We start from the raw sequence: 23,624 nt of genomic DNA, 5'->3' as shown, positions 1-23,624 counted from the left end.
TGAAACAGGACACAAAAAGGCATTAATTATAAGCCTGCCCGCCCTATAGATAATATTTATTAAGACATCCAATCACACAATTCCCCCCACTTTATGACAGCATCCAATCCAGAGCAAAGCTTCACTTCCTTAAACCCTCCCCAAATTACCCAACCAAAGCCCAAATATCTTACAGTCTTTTCTAACACCTGCTTACTGAGATACCCCATGGTTCTCCAGGATTTGTGTTCTCCTTTGCTGCAATGAATAACAAACCCAATTTGTTCAATTACAGATGTGTTCCTCGTGGTCTTTGGCTGGAGGATATTAACATCAAGAATATATAAAGAACTGCCACCAGGCAATAAGAAGATAGATAAACCAAATTTTAAAACTGGGTGAAATTTTTGAATGGGCATTTTATAAAAGAGGATAGCAAAGTGGCCAGTAAACATATGAAGAAGTACTCAATATCATTAGTAATAATAGAGATGCAAAGTAAAAACACAATGAGATTTCAGACCCATCAGCCTACACTTTGATAAATAAGAATGAAACTTGAAACACAACATAGATGAATCTCACAGACACACAGAGTACCTACAATATGATTTCATTTATGAGGGGTTCAAAAACAGGTGAAATTTATCCATGGTGACAGAGGTCAGAAGAGTCTTTACACTACTGCCTGAAAGGGAGCATGAAAGCACCTTTTTGAATGCTGGAAATATTCTATACATTGATCTGGGTGGTGGTTACACTGATGTATACATATGTAAAAGTTCATCTAGACCTATGCTTAAGATTTTTGTCCTTTACTGGATGTAATTTATATCTCATTTCTTAAATATAATGAAAGAAAAAGAAAAGTAATGCATTTTTAGATTAAATAGTAGAGAAGCTGCTGAACATCAAATACAAAGAGAAGATCTTTAAAACAACCAAAGAAGAAACACAAAATTAGACTGACAGCTGATTTATTAACAGTAAAAAATGGAAGCTAAAAGACCATGGAATAATATTGTTTTCAACACTATGACTCAAAATTTTCACATTGTAATATTTCTAATATAAGGGTGTTTCTTACAATTAATCATAGTCTTATAAATTGTTGGCCAGGTGCAAAAAAAAAAGGATAAGTATGTGGCTAAATCTAAACAAACAATAGGACAAATATTTAATTTTAAAATAAAAAAATCAAAAACGAATGAAGCTAAAGTAATGACAGTATGAAGAGTATTTACCCTGGGAGGTGATTATTTGTAATTAAAAGGTTCTAAGTTCCTTGCATTCTTTAATTACTTTCTTCTACTAGTTAAGAAGTTATATTCTCTATTTCCATACTTTTAGTGGTTGCTCTGAAAAGTTAACATGCATATTTAACAATATAGAAAGTTAACCAATACAAGGAAATTAGAACAATATAATTGACAAAAACTTAGACTCTGACAATACCAAGTACTAGTGAGGAAATGGGAACACATACACTGAAGGTAAGAGCGTAAATTAAGAAATATTTTGGAAAACAACTTGGCAGTGCCTTTAGATTAGGTTCCCTATAAGCGGACTTTGACCAAGGACTCATGTAAAAGTCATATATATCAAGAAGTGGTCCAAAAAATATACAGACAGGAGAGTGAGAAAGTGGACTTGGGGGGAAGTGAAGAAAGCCAAGCAATATTTTGTTATCAACCAAAGTCTCATAGAGGATCACTTTGGCACAATCTAATAGGGGAACTCTGGAGGCAATGCAGGTCACACCTCAGAGTTCTCCTAATCAGGAGCAAGACAGCTGAGGTATTTATACCTATGTATCCATCAATCATTAGCTATGGCTTAAATTATGAGATACTGGCTCTTCATGCTTACAAAGGGGGTTCTGGTAGCCTGTAGGCAGCCCTGTGAGAAGGAGCCACAGATTCTGGCTATTGTGAGCAAAAGCACAGGGAAGCGGAGGTGCATGAAAATGGTCGAGAGTTCTAGAGGGGTAAAAACAGAGCATTAACAGCATCTGCTTCAATGGGCATTAGTTTTAATACTCGTAATACCATGAAAAATAAAATGACAGCTACAGCCTGCCCCTCCAGCTCTTCTTACAGTTACTTGCACTAAGTGCTTAAATATACCTGCTTAAAATACCTGGAGTATATTCTTTTGTTTGCAGATATATGCTTCTCTATCTGTACCATTCCAAAGGAGTAGGCAGAAACATGGACCTCATCTAAGACGATGATGAAATAAGGTCATGTGAATGAGGCACATCTAACATTTCTTGGTACATACTAGGAACTCAATACACATAAGTCTTCATCACATTTTTAAAATAAATTTATTTATTTTATTTATTTATTTTTGGCTGCGCTGGGTCTTCATTGCTGTGCGCGGGCTTCGTCTAGTTGTGGCGAGTGGGGGCTACTCCTCATTGCGGTGCGCGGGCTTCTCATTGCGGTGGCTTCTCTTGTTGCAGAGCAAGGGCTCTAGGCGCGTGGGCTTCAGTAGTTGTGGCACGCGGGCTCAGTATTTGTGGCTTGTGGGCTCTAGAGCACAGGCTCAGTAGTTGTGGCGCAGGGGCTTAGTTGCTCCGCGGCATGTGGGTTCTTCCCGGACCAGGGCTCGAACCCATGTCCCCTGCATTGGCAGGCGGATCCTTAACCACTGTACTACCAGGGAAGTCCCCTTCATCACTTTTAATATTAGATATTAACATGTTTTATTTTAGGCAGAGTGTACAGGGCTGGCCCTGATGTTATGGCTGCCTTACACAGCAAGTTCTTTTCTCCTCATCTTTATGGCCTTGATTACATAAATTGTGTGGATATTGATTCATCAAATAATGGACGTAAATGACCCCTGGTGGTCTGAGGTCCCAGGATCTCCCAGGAGTGTCCTACTCAATGCACTTAGCTATCTAGTGACCTGTTAAAACTGGACGTTCAGGCAGAATATCCATTCAACTCATTTGGGAGATAACTGGATGGTTGAGGAGAGAAGGACTCTGGATGCAGCCAAGGTGATAGTCCCATTCAAGTAATGATAGTACAGGAAAGAGCTGAGAATGGTGGGTATAGTCAAGATGTTACCCAACTTTGGCTTCCAAGATAGGCTGTCTCTGTGTGATTCCATGAAGGTAGAACAAACTGGAGTAGTGGAGCCATTGGGAGGATTATACACAATCCTCCAAGTTGAAAGTCAATTTGAATGTTCATATCCTTTAACCCTATATTTTCTAAACGACCAGTCCAGAACCACTTTATTTTTTAAAATATTCATTTATTTGGCTCTTCCAGGTCTTAGTTGCAGCACGCGGGATCTTTAGCTGCAGCATGAGAACCCTTAGTTGCACCCTGCGCTGTCTAGTTCCCTGACCAGGGATTGAACCTCGGCCACCTGCATTGGGAGCATGGAGTCTTAGCCACTGGACCATCAGGGAGGTCCCCAGAACCACTTTAGACTAAATCCTCTGCTTAAGATTTCTTGGTGGATATAACTGTGGGTTCCACATTTGTAGGTAGTTATATCTGAAGTTTTGTTTGATGTTCTATCCTTTTATTTTCTCTCAACATCTCGTGGCAGGTATTCTTCCTTTTTTATTCAATATTCTACTTGGCAATTTTGCTAACTCATTACTTGAACATACTTGTATTTCTTCTTTTGGGAAGATGGGAACCCCTCATTGTTGTAGACCTCCCTGGATTTTGGAAAGGTGTCAATTCAACTTCACCATTGTCTTCATCGCTAGAATGTCTTTTAACATCCAATATCTGAAATGTGATTGATCGGCTTTCATATTACAAGTTAAATATTGCTCCTTATAGAGACCTAAAAATGATAAAAATCCTAGCTATATTATTTTCATACTTTCAGATGTCACCTATCTCCACCAACCTCATCACTTGGGGATGAGAGTGAGGTGTGAAAGTGGAAATAGAAGGGTTCCAAATGTCTTGATTATGGTAGGGTAGAAGAGAGGAGAGGCAGAAAGTATATATATTCTAAAAGCCTCATCTTTTTGGTGACAGAGGTGAAGCAGGACGAAAGAGAACATTTTATTGAGGGAAAAAGTATTTATCGTTGGCGTATTGTATCTTGATTGAAAATTTAAAATTTAATCATGACAGGGGCAAAGAGATATTCCCTCACACTACTAGTGAGAATGTAACTTGAAAATCTTTCTGGGGTGAGATTTTGACAGGTCAAAATAGTTAGTGTTATACGGACTTTGATCTATACATTCATTTTAGGACTCTAGCCTAATGACCTTACAAAGCATGTGCTTGCTTCTAACGAATGGAAGTATGCAGTCCTCCACTCAGCTTGCACAACAGGTACGGCTGCAGTCTTTGGCTCAAGGCCCAAATTCAGGCTTACTATATCCATAGGTCCCACAAGGTTCTAAAATTCTAAAAGTTCCCCCTCTGATCATGTGACAATATGCTCTTAGATGCCATAAGACTTGAAGAAACAGCAACAGCAGGGATAGGAAAATGGGATCAGCAGGGCACTTGAGGCATCTGATGGCGGGGCCTCTGCCATCAGAGGGCTAAAGAGGGAAGGCGAGGAGGGGATGGTGGTGCAACCCCCAAGGGAACCAAAAGGAGCAAAGTACTGGGAAGGTTAGGAGCTGTGGTCCAGGCCAGCGGCCGCTGAATCCAGCCAGACAGGCTTCTCTGGGCCACGAGCTCCCTTATCATGATGTCAGGGATTTCCTCCATACACAAACATAAACACAAAGTCCAGGTACCTTCAGTCCGTGGTCTGTGACTAGCTGCTGCGGTGGGAAGGTAGACGGGGATCTTGACTGTCCTCACTATATGTTAACTGGTAGACTGCTTTTATTCCTTCCTGTTCAGGCATGCCACCTCCCCATGCCACTAAATAGTCTGACATCATCATGGGCTTTCATTTTACTTTTTCATTTTATTTCACTGAGTGTGTGTTTTGACTGACCTTTGTCCTTTCCGTACCCGGTCTCATTAGGTGTCCTATGTTTCATCGTAGACTCATTACTGCTCAGAACTGCTTGATATAAACTGAAGTAGTCACAGTACCTGCATGATGGAAGCCAAAGCGATATGTCAACACCTGTAGACACAAGCAGGGCATCCGTGCAAAGGTTACTGGAGGAAGCTTTGGTGCACCCAGGATTCCTGGTACCCACTCTCTCATCCTGCTTCTCTGGCTCCCTCCAAGTTTCTGGTAGACAGATCAGAGACATTCACAAAGGGTACATTTGGAATCCCCTTCCCTACTCCATCTCCACCCTACGGCTGCCTTTGTTTATAGGGTACACATAGGCCACTGGGGTTAAGGGAAGAATAAGGTATTTCACCAGTACGTTCTACAAGGATTTCCCTGAGACCTGAGTGTCCCCTGGGACACTAAACCACTCAAACGCCACTTTGTTCCCATATTAAATATTTGTAGATTTCAGTGTCACAAAACTTGTGTGTTACCTTAATTATAAGTTTCAAGTTATTATCGGCCCCAAGTACAAACAAAAAAAGATTAATTGCATTTCTCTCTTGTCCCTCTTATAGTCACCTTCCCTTTTGTCCATCTTTATATTTCTCTCCCCTTCTGAGGTAAGGCTTCTTGGTTGAATATTCAAGAGACTGCTAGAATGTGGTGAGGGAAACAAACTAAGAATGACGACTGCAGAGGGGGCGATTGTAAAGTTATGAGAAAATAAACCTCCCTTCTCCCTTAAAAATGCCATTCCCTTGTATCAGTATGGGAACTTGCGAAGATGTTCATGATTAATTCTTACAAAATACTGCCTCTCCCCAAGACATTTGTATCACGAAAAAGGACTTGGGATGATACAACTAGTGTAGACCAAGGAACAATCCTTAACAGAGCCATTCGGGCAGGAGGAAGAAAACGGCAGGGGCATTTTTGTTGAGGGGGGTAGGGGGTAACTAACACTGTTCAAAGGACTTGAGGACACGGGGAGGGGGAAGGGTAAGCTGGGACAAAGTGAGAGAGTGGCATGGACATATATACACTACCAAACGTAGAATCGATAGCTAGTGGGAAGCAGCCGCATAGCACAGGGAGATCAGCTCAGTGCTTTGTGACCACCTAGAGGGGTAGGATAGGGAGGGTGGGAGGGAGGGAGACACAAGAGGGAGGGGATATGGGGATATATGTATACGTATAGCTGATTCACTTTGTTATAAAGCAGAAACTAACACACCATTGTAAAGCAATAATACTCCAATAAAGATGTTAAAAACAAAAAAAGGATGCCCAGTCTTCACAGCCCATTCTACCTCCCTCGAGAGGCAGGTTTTGACTGGACAGATTGTAGGGAACACGCTGGATCTACTCCATAAAGTAAACTGCTTCCAAGCACTTCTCAAACCACTTCAGGAGAATCTATGTTTAAAACCAAACAGTGAATATACTTAACACAATCGTCTTTCATACCCACCCAGGAAGGCTGACTGCCAGGACCTTGAATTGGAACCTCATAATTAGCCTGCTTTCAATTATTTTAAGAACCTGTGAATCAAAAAAACTCCATTTCATTAAGCAATTCAGATTTTCCCTCTGACTTTAAGACTCTGACCTGTTACATACGAAATGCAAGTTAATGATGTTTCCACTATATCTGGTAATAAAAACATTCTGATACAAAATGAGGGTAATGTACCTCCAGCTCCACGTACAGCCCTACAAACCAGTGCACAAGTTTACCTGTTCAAATGAAGAGAGAGAGTCAATGAAGTGAAAAACCACTGTAGTGATTGATTCTTCATTGCCCTGTTCTGGAAAAATCACCTAAATTAGAAATGAGGCAGAGTCAACTGTCATCCTATAAGTCCATTTTTTAAATCTGACTCTACTAGGAAACTTAACTTTTCCCAGACATAGATGAAGTAGCAGCACGGGTGATTCAACGGGTTGGCATGAAGAGAAATGGTAAGGAGCAACAGTTTTTGCTTTTCTGCCCATTGAAGAAAGTTATAGTTTTATTGTCCTGCAGGCTCTCAACCTGCTTTCTACCTAGATTAACAAGAGCAGTTCTGCACTCCCTTCTCCACTTAACAATCAAGGCTCCATAAATCTAAATGCTTTTTCTGAACCACCTGTCATTGTGCTGGTTCTCTGAAAAATGGATTAAATAGAACTTTGACAGGTGTTCACCAACAAATGTGCAGGATTCATGATTTGTAGAAATCAGGTATTGTGCTTTCAAGCGGCTTTTTGGAAGCAAGGAACTCTTTCCCCAAAGCCTCCTAGCTAATTTCTCCTTAACATCGCCTTGGCCAAAATCAGATCAAGATCCATTTCCGAAGGGGCACGGAACTGACTGGTTTGGAAGAGTCAGCATCCGGGACTGACTGATCACCAGTGGGGTCTCCATCACCAGGACCACCACAGGGCGATCTTTTCTGTTGGATAATGCGAGACTCAACATCAGCCACAGCACGGCAGGGGACACACCTCCTGAGCAAGTCATGGACCCCACACACGGGACCAGGGAGGGAGAGGCGCCATATTCATTGAGACTCAATTTCTTTTTGAACAGCGCCTGACATTTATTGAAAACAAGGAAAAGACGTTTGTCCAGGTAGTGTAGAAGAGCTGGGCAGAGTGCAGGGGTTACTGTGTGGAACAAAAGGCACACATCAGAGAGACAGCTGCACATTCAGAAGAGAACTGGATTCTGGGCGAAACGAACAGGTCCACCGGAGACAATGAGTGACTCGATTTGGCTGCCGGGCACCCCTGGGACCTGGCGGCCACCTGGCAGGAGCAGAAGATGTCTCTGGGAGGAGGGAGGGACTGGGTCCCGCCGAAGGTGAAAGGCTGGCCAGCCCCTCCAGGGCGGTGGCGAGCTGTTGGAAGCATTGTCCAGAGGCTGTGCTCAGCTCAGACACCTCCCGGGCGAGTCCAGACCGCTGAAGGCTGCAGGCTGTCGGTGGGATGCGGTGGATGGCGGTGGCGGTGGTGGCGGCAGCGCAGATCTCTGGGCACCTGTGTGGGGGCCTGGGAGTCTGGCAGAGGGCGGGCGGTTGGCAGCGGCTGGGCTGAGGGTGGTCTGTCCGGTGTGTAACAGGAGCCCGGCTTGCAGCTGGAGCGCACGACCGAGCCCAAGTCTGCAGGGGAGGGGCCGGGCTGGCCCGAGAGGGCAGCGGCCGCTCCGGAGCCAGGCCCGGCGGCAGCAGCAGCGGGAACCTGGAGCGCTATTCCTGGAACAAAGGCAAGCACTACGCGGGAGGGGACACGAGCGCGGGGGAGATCACGGCGACCCGAAGGTGAGGGAGGGGGGAGGCGCGGCGGGAGGACGCCGCCTGTGGCGATCTGGGCGGCAGCGACTGGCGCGGCGGACCCTCCCCCGGGCACCCGCCCCCAGGCCCGAGGGGCTCCCGGCCTAGAAGTCCTCGTCCTCCACCCATCCAAAGACCCGCTTCATCTCGGCCAGGAAGCCCCGGTAATCGTTGAGGAGGGGGCTCTGCTTCCTGATGTAGGGGATCACCCACTGCAGGGCGGGCCCGGTCAGCCGGGTGATGAGGAACGTCACCTTCAGGGCATCGTTGGTGAACAGGGTCTCGTCCACTAGCATGTAGGCACCCGTCTGCACGATAAACTCCGGGAGCCGGTCGGTGTCGCCGTCAAACGTCTCGGGGAAGGGGATCGGGTTTCTCCACCGACGCGTCTGGGGCCGAATGGGCAGGGCCAGGAGGGCCTTGATCAGCTGCACTCGGCCGTCCATCGCGCCTTGCTCACTTCGCTGCGTTCAGCGAGGCTACGCGGAGGTGGGCGAGGAGGCGTGGCGGGAAGTGCGTGTGTGCGGAGGCGGGCCTGGTCCCGGGGTGGGCGGGGCCACGGGCAGTTCCCGTCGCAGTGGCGCTCCGCCCACATGGCCTGGCATTTGCTAGGGCGCAGGTGCAACAAGGGGGAGTACCTCGCTCCAGGGAGGACGGGGGAGGGGCGCCGTGCAGGAGGAGGGGACGGAGCTAATGGTTCTTGAGGAGTTAGTGGGTCGAGTCAGAGGGGCGGGACCAAGAGTTTTTTGGGTGGGCCGCGGGGAAGGGCAGGAGCCAGGGGCAGAGCTCAAGACACTGAATCTTTTTTTCTGTTTAATATCAAATTATTTCTATTACCATATTTTATTTTTTCACTGAAGTATAGTATTATATAAGTTATAGGTGTATAATATAGTGATTCACAATTTTTATTGGTTGTACTCCATTTCTCGTTGTTATAAAATATTGGCTATATTCCCTGTGTTGTACAGTATATTCTTGTAGCTGATTTCATACCTAATAGCTTGGACCCCCATATTGCCCTTCCCCCTTCCCTCTCTCTACTGGTAGCAAGTAGTTTGTTCTCCATATCTGCGAGTCTGCTTCTTTTTTGTTATAGTCACCAGTTGGTTGTATTTTTTCCATTCCCATATGAGTGACATCATATAGTGTTTGTCTTTCTCTGTCTGACTCATTTCACCTAGCATGATACCTGCCAAGTCCATCCGTGTTGCTTCAAATGGCAAAATTTCATTCTTTTTTATGGCTCAGTAGTATTCCATTGTATATCTACCACATCTTCTAAATCCATTCATCTGTTGATGGACACTTAGGTTGTTTGCATACTTGGCAATTGTAAACAATGTTGCTATGAACATTAGAGTGCATGTATCTTTTAGAATTAGTGTTTTCATTTTTTTCGGTTATATACCCAGGAGTGGAATTGGTAGGTCATATGGTAGTTCTATTTTTAGTTTTTTGAGAAACCTGCATTCTGTTTTCCACAGTGGCTGCACCAATTTACATTTCCACCAAGGGTGTATAAGGGTTCCCTTTTCTCCACATCCTTGCCAACATTTATTTGTGTTCTTTCTGATGATAGCCATTCTGACAAGCATGAAATCATAGCTCATTGTGGTTTTGATTTGCATTTCCCTTATGATTAGTGACAAAACAGTATAGGCTTACATGATTCTTTTTTATATCAATGGCAAGAATACACAAAACTAAATGTTTATAGAGTTCAGAATAGTGGTTATCTCAAGAGAGTGGGAATTATATTCTGCAAAGTTGCATGAAGGAATTTTACAAGATACCAAAAGTGTCTTCCAAAGTGGCTCTACTATTCTGTATTCCCATCAGCAATGTATGAGAAATTAATTTGTTCTTCAAACTCAATGACACTTAGTATTGTCAGGTTTTGTTTGGTTTTGGTTTTGGTTTTGGTTTGTTTTTACTTTAGCCATTCTAGTAGATGTGAAATGGTAACTCACTGTGGTTTTAGTTTGCAATTCCTAATTATTAATGATGTTGAACATATTTTTTGTGTGCTTACTTGCCATATATATACATTTTTTCTTTTGTGTAGTCTCTTCAAATATTTTGCTCATTTTTAGTTGAGTTGTTTACTCTTTTATTGTTGAGTTGTATTCAAGTCTTATAAAGATATGCGATTTACTCACATTCCCCCCCCCCAACCTGTGCCTTTTCATTCTCTTAATAGTGTTTTTTGAAGAACACAAACTTTAATCTGAAGAAGTCCTATGTACCTAATGTTCCTTTTATGGATTATAATTTTCATGTCATATGTAAGAAATCTTTGCCTAATCTAAGGTTGATCAGGTTTTTTCCTGTCTTCTTCTAGATGTTTTATAATTTTAGATTTTACCATTAGATCTATGAACAATTTTGAGTTAATTTTTTTGTATGGTATGAGGTATTGATAGAAATTTATTTTTTTGTAGATGCATATCTAATTGTTCCTGTATCATTGTTGAAAGGACTATCCTTTCTCCACTGATTTGCATTTACGGCTCCATACATGTGTGGGTCTATTTCTGGATTCCATGTTCTGTTCCATTCATCCATTTGTCTTGATGGCAATATTACAGTGTCTTAATTACTGTAGCTTTATAATAAGTCTTGAAATCAAATAGTATTAGTCTTCCAAGTTAGTTTGATTTCAAACTAGTTTTAGTCGTTGTGTGTCCTTTGCATTTCCATATGAGTTTTAGAATCAGTTACTTTTTACATAATAAAATTTTTCCTGAGACTTTGAATCTATAGATCAATTTAGGGAGAATTGATATCTTAAAAATATTGTTTTCCGGGCTTCCCTGGTGGCGCAGTGGTTGAGAGTCCGCCTGCCGATGCAGGGGACACAGGTTCGAGCCCCGGTCCGGGAAGATCCCACATGCCGCGCGGAGAGGCTGGGCCCGTGAGCCATGGCCGCTGAGCCTGCGCGTCCGGAGCCTGTGCTCCGCAATGGGAGAGGCCACAACAGTGAGAGGCCCGCGTATCGCAAAAAAAAAAAAAAATTGTTTTCCAACCCATGGACATATATCTCTCCATTACTTAGATCTTCTGTCATTTATCTCAGGAATGTTCTGTATTTTTCCGTGTACAAGTTCTGTATTTTTACATTTTTTGTCAAATTTAACTCTAAGTTTTTCACATTTTTATGGTATTTAAAAACTTTTTTAGTTTCTGGGACTTCCCTGGCAGCCCAGTGGTTAAGACTCTGTGCTCCCACTCCAGGGGGCACAGGTTCGATCCCTGGTTGGGGAACTAAGGTCCCACAAGCCATGGGGCAACTAAGGCTGTGCACCACAACTACTGAGCCTGTGTGCCACAACTACAGAGCCCATGCACTCTGGAGCCTGCGTGCCACAACTAGAGAGAAGCCTGCGGGGTGCAACGAAGAGCCCTCGTGCCACAACTAACACCCGATACAGCCAAAAATAAATAAATAAATAAAACAAAACAAAACTCTCTTGTCTGTTACTAGAAACATAATTGATTTTTGTGTATTCACCTTGTGTGCTGAAAACATGCTAAATTCACTTCTTAGTTCTACTTTTTTGTTGTTGATCCTAGATCCTAGAGAATCTGTTTTCTATATATATGAACAAGTCATCTTTGAATAACGAGTTTGCCTTCTTTTCCTGCCAATCTAGATGACTTCTGATTCTGTCTTCGCTCTCTTTTATTTATTTTAAAATTTATTTTATTTTATTTATTTTTGGCTGCGTTAGGTCTTTGTTGCTGCCTGCAGGCTTTCTCTAGTTGCGGTGAGCGACTCTTTGTTGTGGTGCGCGGGCTTCTCATTGCGGTGGCTTCTCTTGTTGCAGAGCACGGGCTCTAGGCGCGTGGGCTTCAGTAGTCGTGGCTTGCAGGCTCTAGAGCACAGGCTCAGTAGTTGTGGCGCACGGGCTTAGTTGCTCCGCAGCATGTGGGATCTTCCTCGACCAGGGCTCAAACCTATGTCCCTTGTATTGGCAGGCAGATTCTTAACCACTGAGCCACCAGGGAAGCCCCTCTCTCTTTCTTTTATTTTCTGTCTTCCTTTCTTCCTTCCTTCCCTCCCTTCCTTCCTTCCTTTTTTCCTTCCTTCCTTCTTTCCTTTCTTTCTTTCTTTCTTTCCTTCCATTATTGCACTGGTTGGAACCTCCAGTACAATATTGAATTGCAGTGGTGAGAGTAGGCATGCTTGTCTTCTTGATCTAAGGGTGGAATGCATTCGGGCTTCCACATTTAAGTATGTTATCTGTAGGTTTTTGTAGATGCCTTTTATTAGATAGAGGAATTTCCTTCTATTCCTAGTTTGGTGACAGTTTTTTTGTTATTGTTGTTCGTTTGTTTGTTTGTTTGTTTGAATATGACGTAGAAATCCTTCTTCTAGGCATTTTCCCTACAGAAATGAAAATATATGCTCACACAAAATCTGAATGTTTGTAGCTGATTTATTTATGATTGCTAAAAACTTTAAATATGCCACATGCCCTTCAACTGATTAATGAATCACCAAACCGTGGAACATACAACCGTATTTCATCAGACTTTAGAGTGGCACTCACAATCCCAACCTTCTGATAATGCCATTGAGTGTGGGTGGGGACTGTGTCTTTCTTCTAACACATAGAAAATGGCAGAGGTGATGAAATGTCACCTCTATGATTATGTTACATTATACACAACTCCATCTTGCAAGCTGACTCACTTTCCATCTCCTGCTGGCCATAAAAAGCAAGCTGCAGTGTTGTGAAATGCCTATAGAGTGGGCAACTGGCAGAGAATTTCCAGCAAGCTTTGTAACAAATTAACAGATTTTTTAACATTTAAGCCTCCTTTACATTCCCTGATCATTGTGCACTATTCTTTGACTATGCTGCTCTAGATTACGTTGGCTAATATTTGGGGGGTTCCATTATGGTGCAAGGCAACGAAATCTATAGCCAGCGGTGCAATACTTCTCTGATTGAGAGATACATGAATAAGCAGGAAAATGTGTTCACAGAACCGCATTCAAGCGGCAACTGGAGACGAAGAGGCAGACGATACGCTAGGGCTGAGACAGAGGGGTGGGAGAGATGAAGTGGGAGGACAGCTCAACCCCCTGAACAGGGACCCTCTCCTCTCCTCCCTCACAGTACAGAGCCATGTCCAAGGATCCACCACTGGTCCCGGCCCATTGCCGACCACCTGCCTAAAGAACCCTTGGCCCCGCCTCTTTCGTTCCGATTCTCCCTCCTCAATAGGGCAGCAGGCCCGCCTCCTTCGCCAACATGGCGCCCCTTCCCCCTCCTCTCTGGCCCTAGGTTGGCCCTTTTGCCGCACCTGCGCACTAGCAAATGCCAGGCCATGTGGGCGGAGCGCCACTGCGACGGGAACTGCCCGTGGCCCCGCCCACCCCGGGACCAGGCCCGCCTCCGCACACACGCACTTCCCGCCACGCCTCCTCGCCCACCTCCGCGTAGCCTGGCTGAACCCAGTGAAGCGAGTGAGGCGCGATGGACGGCCGAGTGCAGCTGATCAAGGCCCTCCTGGCCCTGCCCATTCGGCCCCAGACGCGTCGGTGGAGAAACCCGATCCCCTTCCCCGAGACGTTTGACGGCGACACCGACCGGCTCCCGGAGTTTATCGTGCAGACGGGTGCCTACATGCTAGTGGACGAGACCCTGTTCACCAACGATGCCCTGAAGGTGACGTTCCTCATCACCCGGCTGACCGGGCCCGCCCTGCAGTGGGTGATCCCCTACATCAGGAAGCAGAGCCCCCTCCTCAACGATTACCGGGGCTTCCTGGCCGAGATGAAGCGGGTCTTTGGATGGGTGGAGGACGAGGACTTCTAGGCCGGGAGCCTCTCGGGCCTGGGGGCGGGTGCCCGGGGGCGGGTGCCCGGGGGCGGGTGCCCGGGGGAGGGTCCGCCGCGCCAGTCGCCGCCGCCCAGATCGCCACAGGCGGCGTCCTCCCGCCGTGCCTCCCCCCTCCCTCGCCTTCGGGTCGCCGTGATCTCCCCCGCGCTCGTGTCCCCTCCCGCGTAGTGCTTGCCTTTGTTCCAGGAATAACGCTCCAGGTTCCCGCTGCTGCCGCCGCCGGGCCTGGCTCTGGAGCGGCCGCTGCCCTCTCGGGCCAGCCCGGCCCCTCCCCTGCAGACTTGGGCTCGGTCGTGCGCTCCAGCTGCAAGCCGGGCTCCTGTTACACACCGGACAGACCACCCTCAGCCCGGCCGCTGCCAACCGCCCGCCCTCTGCCAGACTCCCAGGCCCGCACACAGGTGCCCAGAGATCTGCGCTGCCGCCGCCACCGCCACCGTCATCCACCGCATCCCACCGACAGCCTGCAGCCTTCAGCGGTCTGGACTCGCCCGGGAGGTGTCTGAGCTGAGCACAGCCTCTGGACAATGCTTCCAACAGCTCGCCACCGCCCTGGAGGGGCTGGCCAGCCTTTCACCTTCGGCGGGACCCAGTCCCTCCCTCCTCCCAGAGACATCTTCTGCTCCTGCCAGGTGGCCGCCAGGTCCCAGGGGTGCCTGGCAGCCAAATCGAGTCACTCATTGTCTCCTGTGGACCTGTTCGTTTCGCCCAGAATCCAGTTCTCTTCTGAATGTGCAGCTGTCTCTCTGATGTGTGCCTTTTGTTCCACACAGTAACCCCTGCACTCTGCCCAGCTCTTCTACACTACCTGGACAAACGTCTTTTCCTTGTTTTCAATAAATGTCAGGCGCTGTTCAAAAAGAAATTGAGTCTCAATGAATATGGCACCTCTCCCTCCCTGGTCCCGTGTGTGGGGTCCATGACTTGCTCAGGAGGTGTGTCCCCTGCCGTGCTGTGGCTGATGTTGAGTCTCGCATTATCTAACAGAAAAGATCGCCCTGTGGTGGTCCTGGTGATGGAGACCCCACTGGTGATCAGTCAGTCCCGGATGCTGACTCTTCCAAACCAGTCAGTTCCGTGCCCCTTCGGAAATGGATCTTGATCTGATTTTGGCCAAGGCGATGTTAAGGAGAAATTAGCTAGGAGGCTTTGGGGAAAGAGTTCCTTGCTTCCAAAAAGCCGCTTGAAAGCACAATACCTGATTTCTACAAATCATGAATCCTGCACATTTGTTGGTGAACACCTGTCAAAGTTCTATTTAATCCATTTTTCAGAGAACCAGCACAATGACAGGTGGTTCAGAAAAAGCATTTGCATTTATGGAGCCTTGATTGTTAAGTGGAGAAGGGAGTGCAGAACTGCTCTTGTTAATCTAGGTAGAAAGCAGGTTGAGAGCCTGCAGGGCAATAAAACTATAACTTTCTTCAATGGGCAGAAAAGCAAAAACTGTTGCTCCTTACCATTTCTCTTCATGCCAACCCGTTAAATCACCCGTGCTGCTACTTCATCTATGTCTGGGAAAAGTTAAGTTTCCTAGTAGAGTCAGATTTAAAAAATGGACTTATAGGATGACAGTTGACTCTGCCGCATTTCTAATTTGGGTGATTTTTCCAGAACAGGGCAATGAAGAATCAATCACTACAGTGGTTTTTCACTTCATTGACTCTCTCTCTTCATTTGAACAGGTAAACTTGTGCACTGGTTTGTAGGGCTGTACGTGGAGCTGGAGGTACATTACCCTCATTTTGTATCAGAATGTTTTTATTACCAGATATAGTGGAAACATCATTAACTTGCATTTCGTATGTAACAGGTCAGAGTCTTAAAGTCAGAGGGAAAATCTGAATTGCTTAATGAAATGGAGTTTTTTTGATTCACAGGTTCTTAAAATAATTGAAAGCAGGCTAATTATGAGGTTCCAATTCAAGGTCCTGGCAGTCAGCCTTCCTGGGTGGGTATGAAAGACGACTGGTTCTCTCATTTGGCAGTCAGGCACTAATCATTTTTCACGTACTTCCTGTGTCCCAGGCACTGTACTATGAACTATGAATACATCATTGCAAAGTTATGGTCCAAGTCTTCAAGGAATTCAGAGTCCATTTGGCTGTAGTGGAAAAACCACATGTATATATGGAATCTCAGATTTGGATTTAATTAAGAAGTTCTTGAATCCGTGCTTGGGCACACCAGCTGTATGACGTTATGCAAATTTCTTAACCTTCTTAAGCCATTATTTCCTCATATGTAAAGTGGGTAAAATAATACATTTATATTGCGTTCCTTATGAGAATTCAATTAAGTAACAATAATAAAATCTGAGCACTGGGACTTCCCCGGTGGCACAGTGGATAAGACTCCGTGCTCCCAATGCAGGGGACCTGGGTTCCATCCCTGGTCAAGGAACTAGATCCCACATGCATGCCGCTACTAAGAGTTTGCATGCCGCAACTAAGGAGCTGGTGAGAGGCAGCTAAGGAGCCCACCTGCTGCAACTAAGACCCAGTGCAACCAAATAGATAAATAAATAAATAAAAATAAAATAAATAAATGAAATGTAACATAAGAAAGCTTTCCAGAAACAAAAATATTTTTTAAAACAATCTGAGCACTCAATAAATGGGGCTTGCTGTAACTATAAAAACAACAACAATTTAAATTATTTTTTAGGGCATGATGATAACTTGGGGCTTGTATATAACACAGTTGGAGCATAAGAAAAGAACATTTAAATCTGCCCTTGGGAATTCTCTAGTGGTCCAGTGGTTAGGACTCTGCGCTTTTACTGCCGAGGGTCCGGGTTCAGTCTCTGGTCAGGGAACTAAGATCCCACAAGCCATGCAGCACAGCTAAAAAAAAAAAAAAATCTCCCATAGATGAGGCAGGGACCATGTCAATAGAGGAAGTAGTAAATGAGTTGAGACTTGATTCCCATGAAAGAGGGCCACCTCTATCTGAAGTTCAGAAGAATGAGAGAATGTGTTTAGTATATAAAAGTCAGGAAGAGGGCATGGTAAGAGTTAAGATAGCAAAGGTGGAAGCTACATCATGAACATTCTCATATGTCATACTAAGGCATATATCAATTATTCTGTATTCACTGGGGAACAATGGAAAGATATTGAATGGGGGACCGATGTGATTAGATTTGTGTTTTAATGTTCACTCTGGGGCTGAAGTTGAAAATAGATTGTGGGAAGATGGAATGTGGGCCGAGTCCAGTAACGAGTATTTTGTAGGTGATAGTTATCCAGGGCTTAAAGACAAAGAGGATGGGCAGATAAAAGCGACATTCAGATTCATTAGAACTTGGTGATTAGTTGGAACGTGGAGGTTGGGGAGAGGTAGAGGTCTCGGATGGGACCAAGTTTCTGGCTTAGTAATTGGACCATTCCTGGATCTGACATGGGCCAGTCTCTCTCTAGCTTTTTGATTTCTTTGCCTGGAATATTTTGTTTTTCCTCTTTGCTTTCACATAACTTTCACTAGACCAATTCCTACTCACTGGATCTGTTGACTTCATTCAGAAGTTCTTCCTGAGCCACCAAGTTTATTTTAGTAGTTTCTCTAATGTGCATCTCATAGGTCCTCAAACATCTGTATAGCACCATATTGAAATAGAATGACTCTCACTAAATTGCGGGTACTCAACTCACTTTTTTACAGATTTAAAAATCAACTGTAGGTTGAGTTACAATTTACATGCAATAAAATCACCCATTTTAAGTATATATTTCAATGCATTTTGAAATAATACATACATATATACAGGAATCCCCCCTTATCCTCCGTTTCTCTTTCTGTGGTTTCGGTTACCCTCAGTCAACCGTGGTTCAAATATATTAAATGGAAAATCCCAAAAATAAACAATTCATAAGTTTTAAATTATGTGCCCCGCTGAGTAGAGTGATGAAATCTATCACCATCACGCCCACCCCACCCTGCCCCTGTCGCCTGGGATCCCCAACCGTTACATCATCTGCTCCTGACATCCAACCATCCACATTGTCATGGCTTCATGATCCAGGATCACCTAAAGCCGATGATCCTCCTGATGTATTGTCAGAAGGTCAATGGTAGCCTAACACTACGTCACAATGCCTCCATCATTCACCTCATTTCATCTCATCTGTAAACATTTTATCATCTCATGTCATCACAAAAATAAGGGTCAGTAAGTACAGTACAATAAGATATTTTAAGGGAGAGAAGGAAACCACATTCACATAACTTTTATCCTTGTATATTGATATAATTGTTCTATTTTATTATTAGTTATTGTTAATCTCTTACTGTGCCTAATTTATAAATTAAACTTTATCATAGGCATGTATGTATAGGGTAAAACATGGTATATATAGGGTTCAATACTATCTGTGGCTTCAGGCATCCACTGGGAGGTCTTGGAATGTATCCCCTGTGGATGTGTATATGTGTGTGGGTGTATGAGTGTGTTTTAATTGCCTCCTATGCACCCCATTGGTGAGGGAGGTATTCCTACCCTGGGGTTATGGGGATGGCTGAACACATGACACCTGACACTGGGCAGACATGATCAATAACAGTTTATTGGTCACATATACTCACAGCTCAACAGAGGAGGGCACTGCACGCTACATGGGGGGTTGCACTTGGGAACTGAGTGAGCAAGCAGGGGCTATGCGAGGCAGGCTTTGTAGTATCAAGAGGATTCGGTGCCCCTGTTTTCCCTGGGGAGGATGTGATTGGCTTGTTTGAATAATTCCTCACACTTGTGCTAAACTGAAACCCTCTACTCAGGGATAAGCAAGAATTGCACCTGGTCTCTGTGATCAGAGGAGTTGTTTATCTGGGGGACCCTCTCCGTGGGAGCAGAGTAGGGAGGGGAACTTGTGGCTAGGGCATTTGAGGTCCTCCTGGTTTCCCCAGGTCAAGGGAGTGCACAATATTGGGCCTTAAACCACAGTATGGAAATATGTATGTACATATGTATATGTGTGTGAACACCACCACAATCCAGATATAGAACATTTCTGTCACCTCAAAATGTTTGCTTGTACCACTTTGCAACCAGTCACACCCCTAGTCCAAGCAATCTAGCACTGTAGATTAGATTTTCCTATTCCAGGACTTCACATAAATGGAATGATACAGTATGTACCATTTTATGTCTGGCTTCCTTCACCTCAGCATAATGCTTTAATATTCACCCATGTTATAGCATGCATCAGTAGTTCATTCCTCATTATTGCTAAATAGTAGTCCAATGTATGGATATACCAAATTTGTTTTACTTATTAATCTGTTTGATGAAAATGTGGGTAGTTTCTACTTTTAGGCTATTGTGAATAAAGCTTTTATGAAAATAATTATGCAAGTCTTTATTTGGGCATATGTTTTTATTTCTAGGACGAATACCCACGAGTGGAATTTCTAAGATATATGGCTGGTGTATATTTAACTTTATAAGAAACTGCCAAACTGTTTTCCAGAATGGTTTTTCCACACTCCCAGCAGCAAGATGTGAAAGTTCCAGTTCCTCCACATCCTCACCAACACTAGATATTGACTTTTTTTTTTTTTTTTTTTTTTTTTTTTTTGCGGTAGGCGGGCCTCTCACTGTTGTGGCCTCTCCCTTTGCGGAGCACAGGCTCCGGACGCGCAGGCTCAGCGGCCATGGCTCAGGGGCCCAGCCGCTCCGCGGCATGTGGGATCTTCCCGGACCGGGGCACGAACCCGTGTCCCCTGCATCGGCAGGTGGACTCTCAACCACTGCGCCACCAGGGAAGCCCTGTTTCCTTCTTTTTTAAGGGTGAAGAATATTCCATTGTATGTATATACTACATTTTCTTTATCCATTCACTTATCGATGGACGTTTAGGTTGTTTCCATATCTTGGCTATTATGAATAATACTGCAGTGAACATGGGGGTGCAGGTCTCTCTTCGAGATCTTGATTTCAGTTCCTTTGGATAAATACCCAGAAGTGGAATTGCTGGATCATATGGTAGTTCTGTCTTTAATTTTGGGGGGTACCTTCATACTATTTTCCATAGTGGCAGCACCATTTTACATTCCCACCAACAGCATACCAGGGGTTTCTTTTCTCTATATCCTCGCCAACACTTGTTATCTTTTTGATAATAACCATCCTAACATGTGTGAGGTGACATTTCATTGTGGTTTTGATTTGCATTTCCCTGATGGTTAGTGATGTTGAGCATTTTGCATAACTCTGTAAATAAACTGAAAGCCGTTGACTGGTACACTTTAAATGGGTGAATTTTATGGTATGACAAACATATCTCAATAAAGCTGTTAAAAATAAAAATGGTCCCAGGACTGACAGCATATCGGTTAAGAGTGCAGGGCTTCCGGAATCTTCAAGGTGAGTCCCAGTTCCTCCACTTTTTAGCTGTAGGACCTTGGGCAAATTAGATGGCCTTTGCTAAGCCTCAGTTTCCTCAACTATAAATAGTGCTTACTTCACGAGAGTGTTGAAGATCAAACAAGAATATTTCTGTAAGGTTCTGGAACATAGAGAGTGCTCAAACATCTCCAGCCATTTTGTTATGATATAAGCCTTCATCTCTAATTCAAAGACAATCTCTAAATGAAATAAAGGTAAAAATTGCAAAAAAAATTGCAAAAAATTACTGTTTATTTAGGAATTAGTTTGTAGAAATATAGTAAGAAGTGATATTTTTCTGGATGTCGACCAGGTTTGTACATAAATTAACAATCTTATTGCTGCATTCTTTTCCCCACAATCTGTAAATAATTTTTCAAACTAGCTCTGTCATTCTGCTGGTTTCCTGACTAACGCATTACATAAAATTTTGACAGGTGTTCATCAACAAGCTGTGTAAGAATTATGGTTGTAACAATGTGAGAGTTGTACTTGCACACTATTTATTACACGAGCTCTCTCTACCACGATTGCTCCAGAATCTAAGATCTCAAGACATTAAACTACTCAAAGGCCACTTTGTCCCCTCTGTGTCTATATTTCCTATATGAAATTTTTTGTACATGTGTGTCACAAAATTTGTGTAATATTATCTTAACTTTTAGAATTCAAGTCAATATTGGCCCTAACCACAACCAAAAAAAAAAAAAAGATTAATTGCATTTTCTCTCTCATTCCTCTTATATTTATATTCCTCTTTTTTTAATCAGTCTTTATGTTTCTCCCACCTTTGATATTCACTTCTGAGGTGGGGCTTAATGGTGGGGGACAGAATAAATTGCTGAGAAGGAAGTTATGGAAACAAACCATGAATGACAACTGTAATGGGTGAGATAGCAAAGTAATTGCTATGAACTGAATGCTTGTGTTCCTCCTTCCAAATCCATATGTTGAAGCTCTAATCCCCAAGGTGATGGTGTTTGAAAGTAGGGCATTTGGGGAAGTTATAAGGCTTAGATGAGCTGATGAGGTTGGAGTGCCCAAATGGAATTAGTGTCCTTATAAGAGGAAGAGATAGGATTTCTTTCTCTCTCTCCCTCTCTTTCTCTCTCTCCACCATGTAAGGATGCAGCAAAAGGGCAGCTGCTTGCAAACCAGGAAATGAGCCCTCACAAGACATCTGATATACCACCACCTTGAGTTTGGACTTCCCAGCCTCTAGAGCTGTGAGAAATAAATGTTTTGCTGTTTAAGCCACCAAGTCTGTGCTATTTTATAATAGCAGCCTGAACTGAGATGCTAATGAAAAATAGCCTCCCTTCTCTACTTACAAATGCCATTTCTTCTCTCCCTTTATGGAATCTTTCAAAAATGTTCATGATTAATTCTTGCAAACCATTAACCCTCTCCTAGACATTTGTATCACGAAAAAGGACTTGGGATGATACAACTGGTGTAGACAAAGGAACAATCCCTAACGGAACCATTCTGGTAGGAGGAAGAAAACTGCAGGGGCATTTTTGTTGAGGGGAGTAGGGGGTTACCAACACTGTTCAAAGGATGCCCAGTCTTCACAGCCCATTCTACCTCCCTCGAGAGCCAGGTGGACACAGATTGCAGGGACCATGCTGGATCTACCCCAAAAAGTAAACTGTTTCCAAGTCTTTTTCAAACCACTTCAGCAGAATCTACATTTAAAGCCAAACAGTGAATATGCTTAACACAATCGTCTTTCATACCCATCCAGGAAGGCTGACTGCCAGGACCTTGAACCGGAACCTCATAATTAGCCTGCTTTCAATTATTTTAAGAACCTGTGAACCAAAAACCTCCATTTCATTAAGCGATTCAATTTTTTCCTCTGACTTTAAGACTTTGACCTAATACATGACAAATTTCAAGTTAATGGTGGTTTCAGTATTTGGAGGAACAAAAAAATAATAAAGAACACATAACACAAGTAATGTACCTCCATGTCAATGGAGTCTTATGAACTACAACACATGAATAGCAAAAGCTTACCTGTTCAAATGAAAAAAGAGATGGATAGAGGATAAAAAGTGAGAAAACACTGGTGTGATTTATTCCTCTATCCTGTGTTCTAGAAAATCACCAAAATTTAGAAATGAGACAAAACGTTAGATTGTACAACCTTTGGACATCACACCAGAGAATTGTCTATTAGCCCACCCGTGGATCATCTGATGCAGGATAGTTAACTTTGTTGACCAACAATTGGTAAGGGAGCACAGGCTTTTTACAATACTATAAATATGAGGTTAAACTGAAGATAAGCAAGGAGGGATGACTTTTTTCTGTTCATTAGGGGATTTTATACTTTTATTGTCCTACAGGTCATCAACCAGGTTGTGTAAACAATATCATTTCTGCATGCCTTTCCAGTACCTACATAATGGTTTCTATAAATGTTTTTCAAAAGCACCTGTATCATTCTGTTGGTTCCCTGAAAAATGGGATAAGTAAAACTTTGACATTGTTCACCATCTGTGTAGGGTTAATGGTTTGTAAAACTTTGGGTGCTTTCAAATGGCTTTTGGAAATGAAGAAAGCTTTTCAGAAAAGCCTCCTGGCTGACTTCTCACATCACCTTGGCCAAAGTGAAGATCCATTTCTTAAAGAGACTTGGAACAATCCTTACTGGTTTAGAGGGTTATTCATCTGGGACTGAACAGTCACCAGTAGGGTCTCTATCCCTAGGAACACCTCAGGATTCTGACTTTTATTTTTTTTTTCTTTTTTCAGTACGCGGGCCTCTCACTGCTGTGGCCTCTCCCGTTGCGGAGCAGAGGCTCCGGACGCGCAGGCTCAGCGGCCATGGCTCACGGGCCCAGCCGCTCCGCGGCATGTGGGATCTTCCCGGACCGGGGCACGAACCCGTGTCCCCTGCATCGGCAGGCGGACTCTCAAGCACTGCACCACCAGGGAAGCCCTGACTTTGATATTTTATATGCAAGGCTCAACAGAGAGGAGAGTGTCTCTAGCATTACCCATGGAGGAACAAGGCATATTTCTTCTGGACCACTTTTCCATGAATAGGGAAGGAGAAGTGCCATATTCACTGAGACTCAATTTCTTTTTAAATAGTGTCTGACGTTTATTGAAAATAAG

The 23,624-nt window shown here is 43.9% G+C and overlaps 2 protein-coding genes across 2 annotated transcripts; one reads left to right on the top strand and one right to left on the bottom strand.

Annotated features, from left to right (window-relative positions):
- Positions 1-7,498: 7,498 nt before the first annotated feature.
- On the bottom strand, positions 7,499-8,752 carry RTL8C (retrotransposon Gag like 8C). Its single transcript, XM_004285486.4, has one exon. The coding sequence runs from the start codon at positions 8,699-8,701 to the stop codon at positions 8,360-8,362; it is 342 nt and encodes a 113-aa protein (XP_004285534.1). The 5' UTR covers positions 8,702-8,752; the 3' UTR covers positions 7,499-8,359.
- A 4,934-nt stretch (positions 8,753-13,686) lies between these two features.
- On the top strand, positions 13,687-14,975 carry LOC101275912 (retrotransposon Gag-like protein 8). The gene has a single exon (XM_049704989.1). It carries the CDS (start codon positions 13,745-13,747, stop codon positions 14,084-14,086), a length of 342 nt encoding a protein of 113 aa, XP_049560946.1. The 5' UTR covers positions 13,687-13,744; the 3' UTR covers positions 14,087-14,975.
- Positions 14,976-23,624: the final 8,649 nt, after the last annotated feature.

Source organism: Orcinus orca, chromosome X (assembly GCF_937001465.1).
Source record: "Orcinus orca chromosome X, mOrcOrc1.1, whole genome shotgun sequence".
NCBI classification, from domain to species: Eukaryota; Metazoa; Chordata; class Mammalia; order Artiodactyla; family Delphinidae; genus Orcinus; species Orcinus orca.
Note: the sequence above shows the minus strand (reverse complement) of the source record. Positions and strands in the feature narration are given on the sequence as shown.

Coding starts and splice junctions, on each gene's coding strand:
- RTL8C (XM_004285486.4), bottom strand. CDS start 8,701: ATGGACGGCCGAGTGCAGCTGATCAAGGCCCTCCTGGCCCTGCCCATT.
- LOC101275912 (XM_049704989.1), top strand. CDS start 13,745: ATGGACGGCCGAGTGCAGCTGATCAAGGCCCTCCTGGCCCTGCCCATT.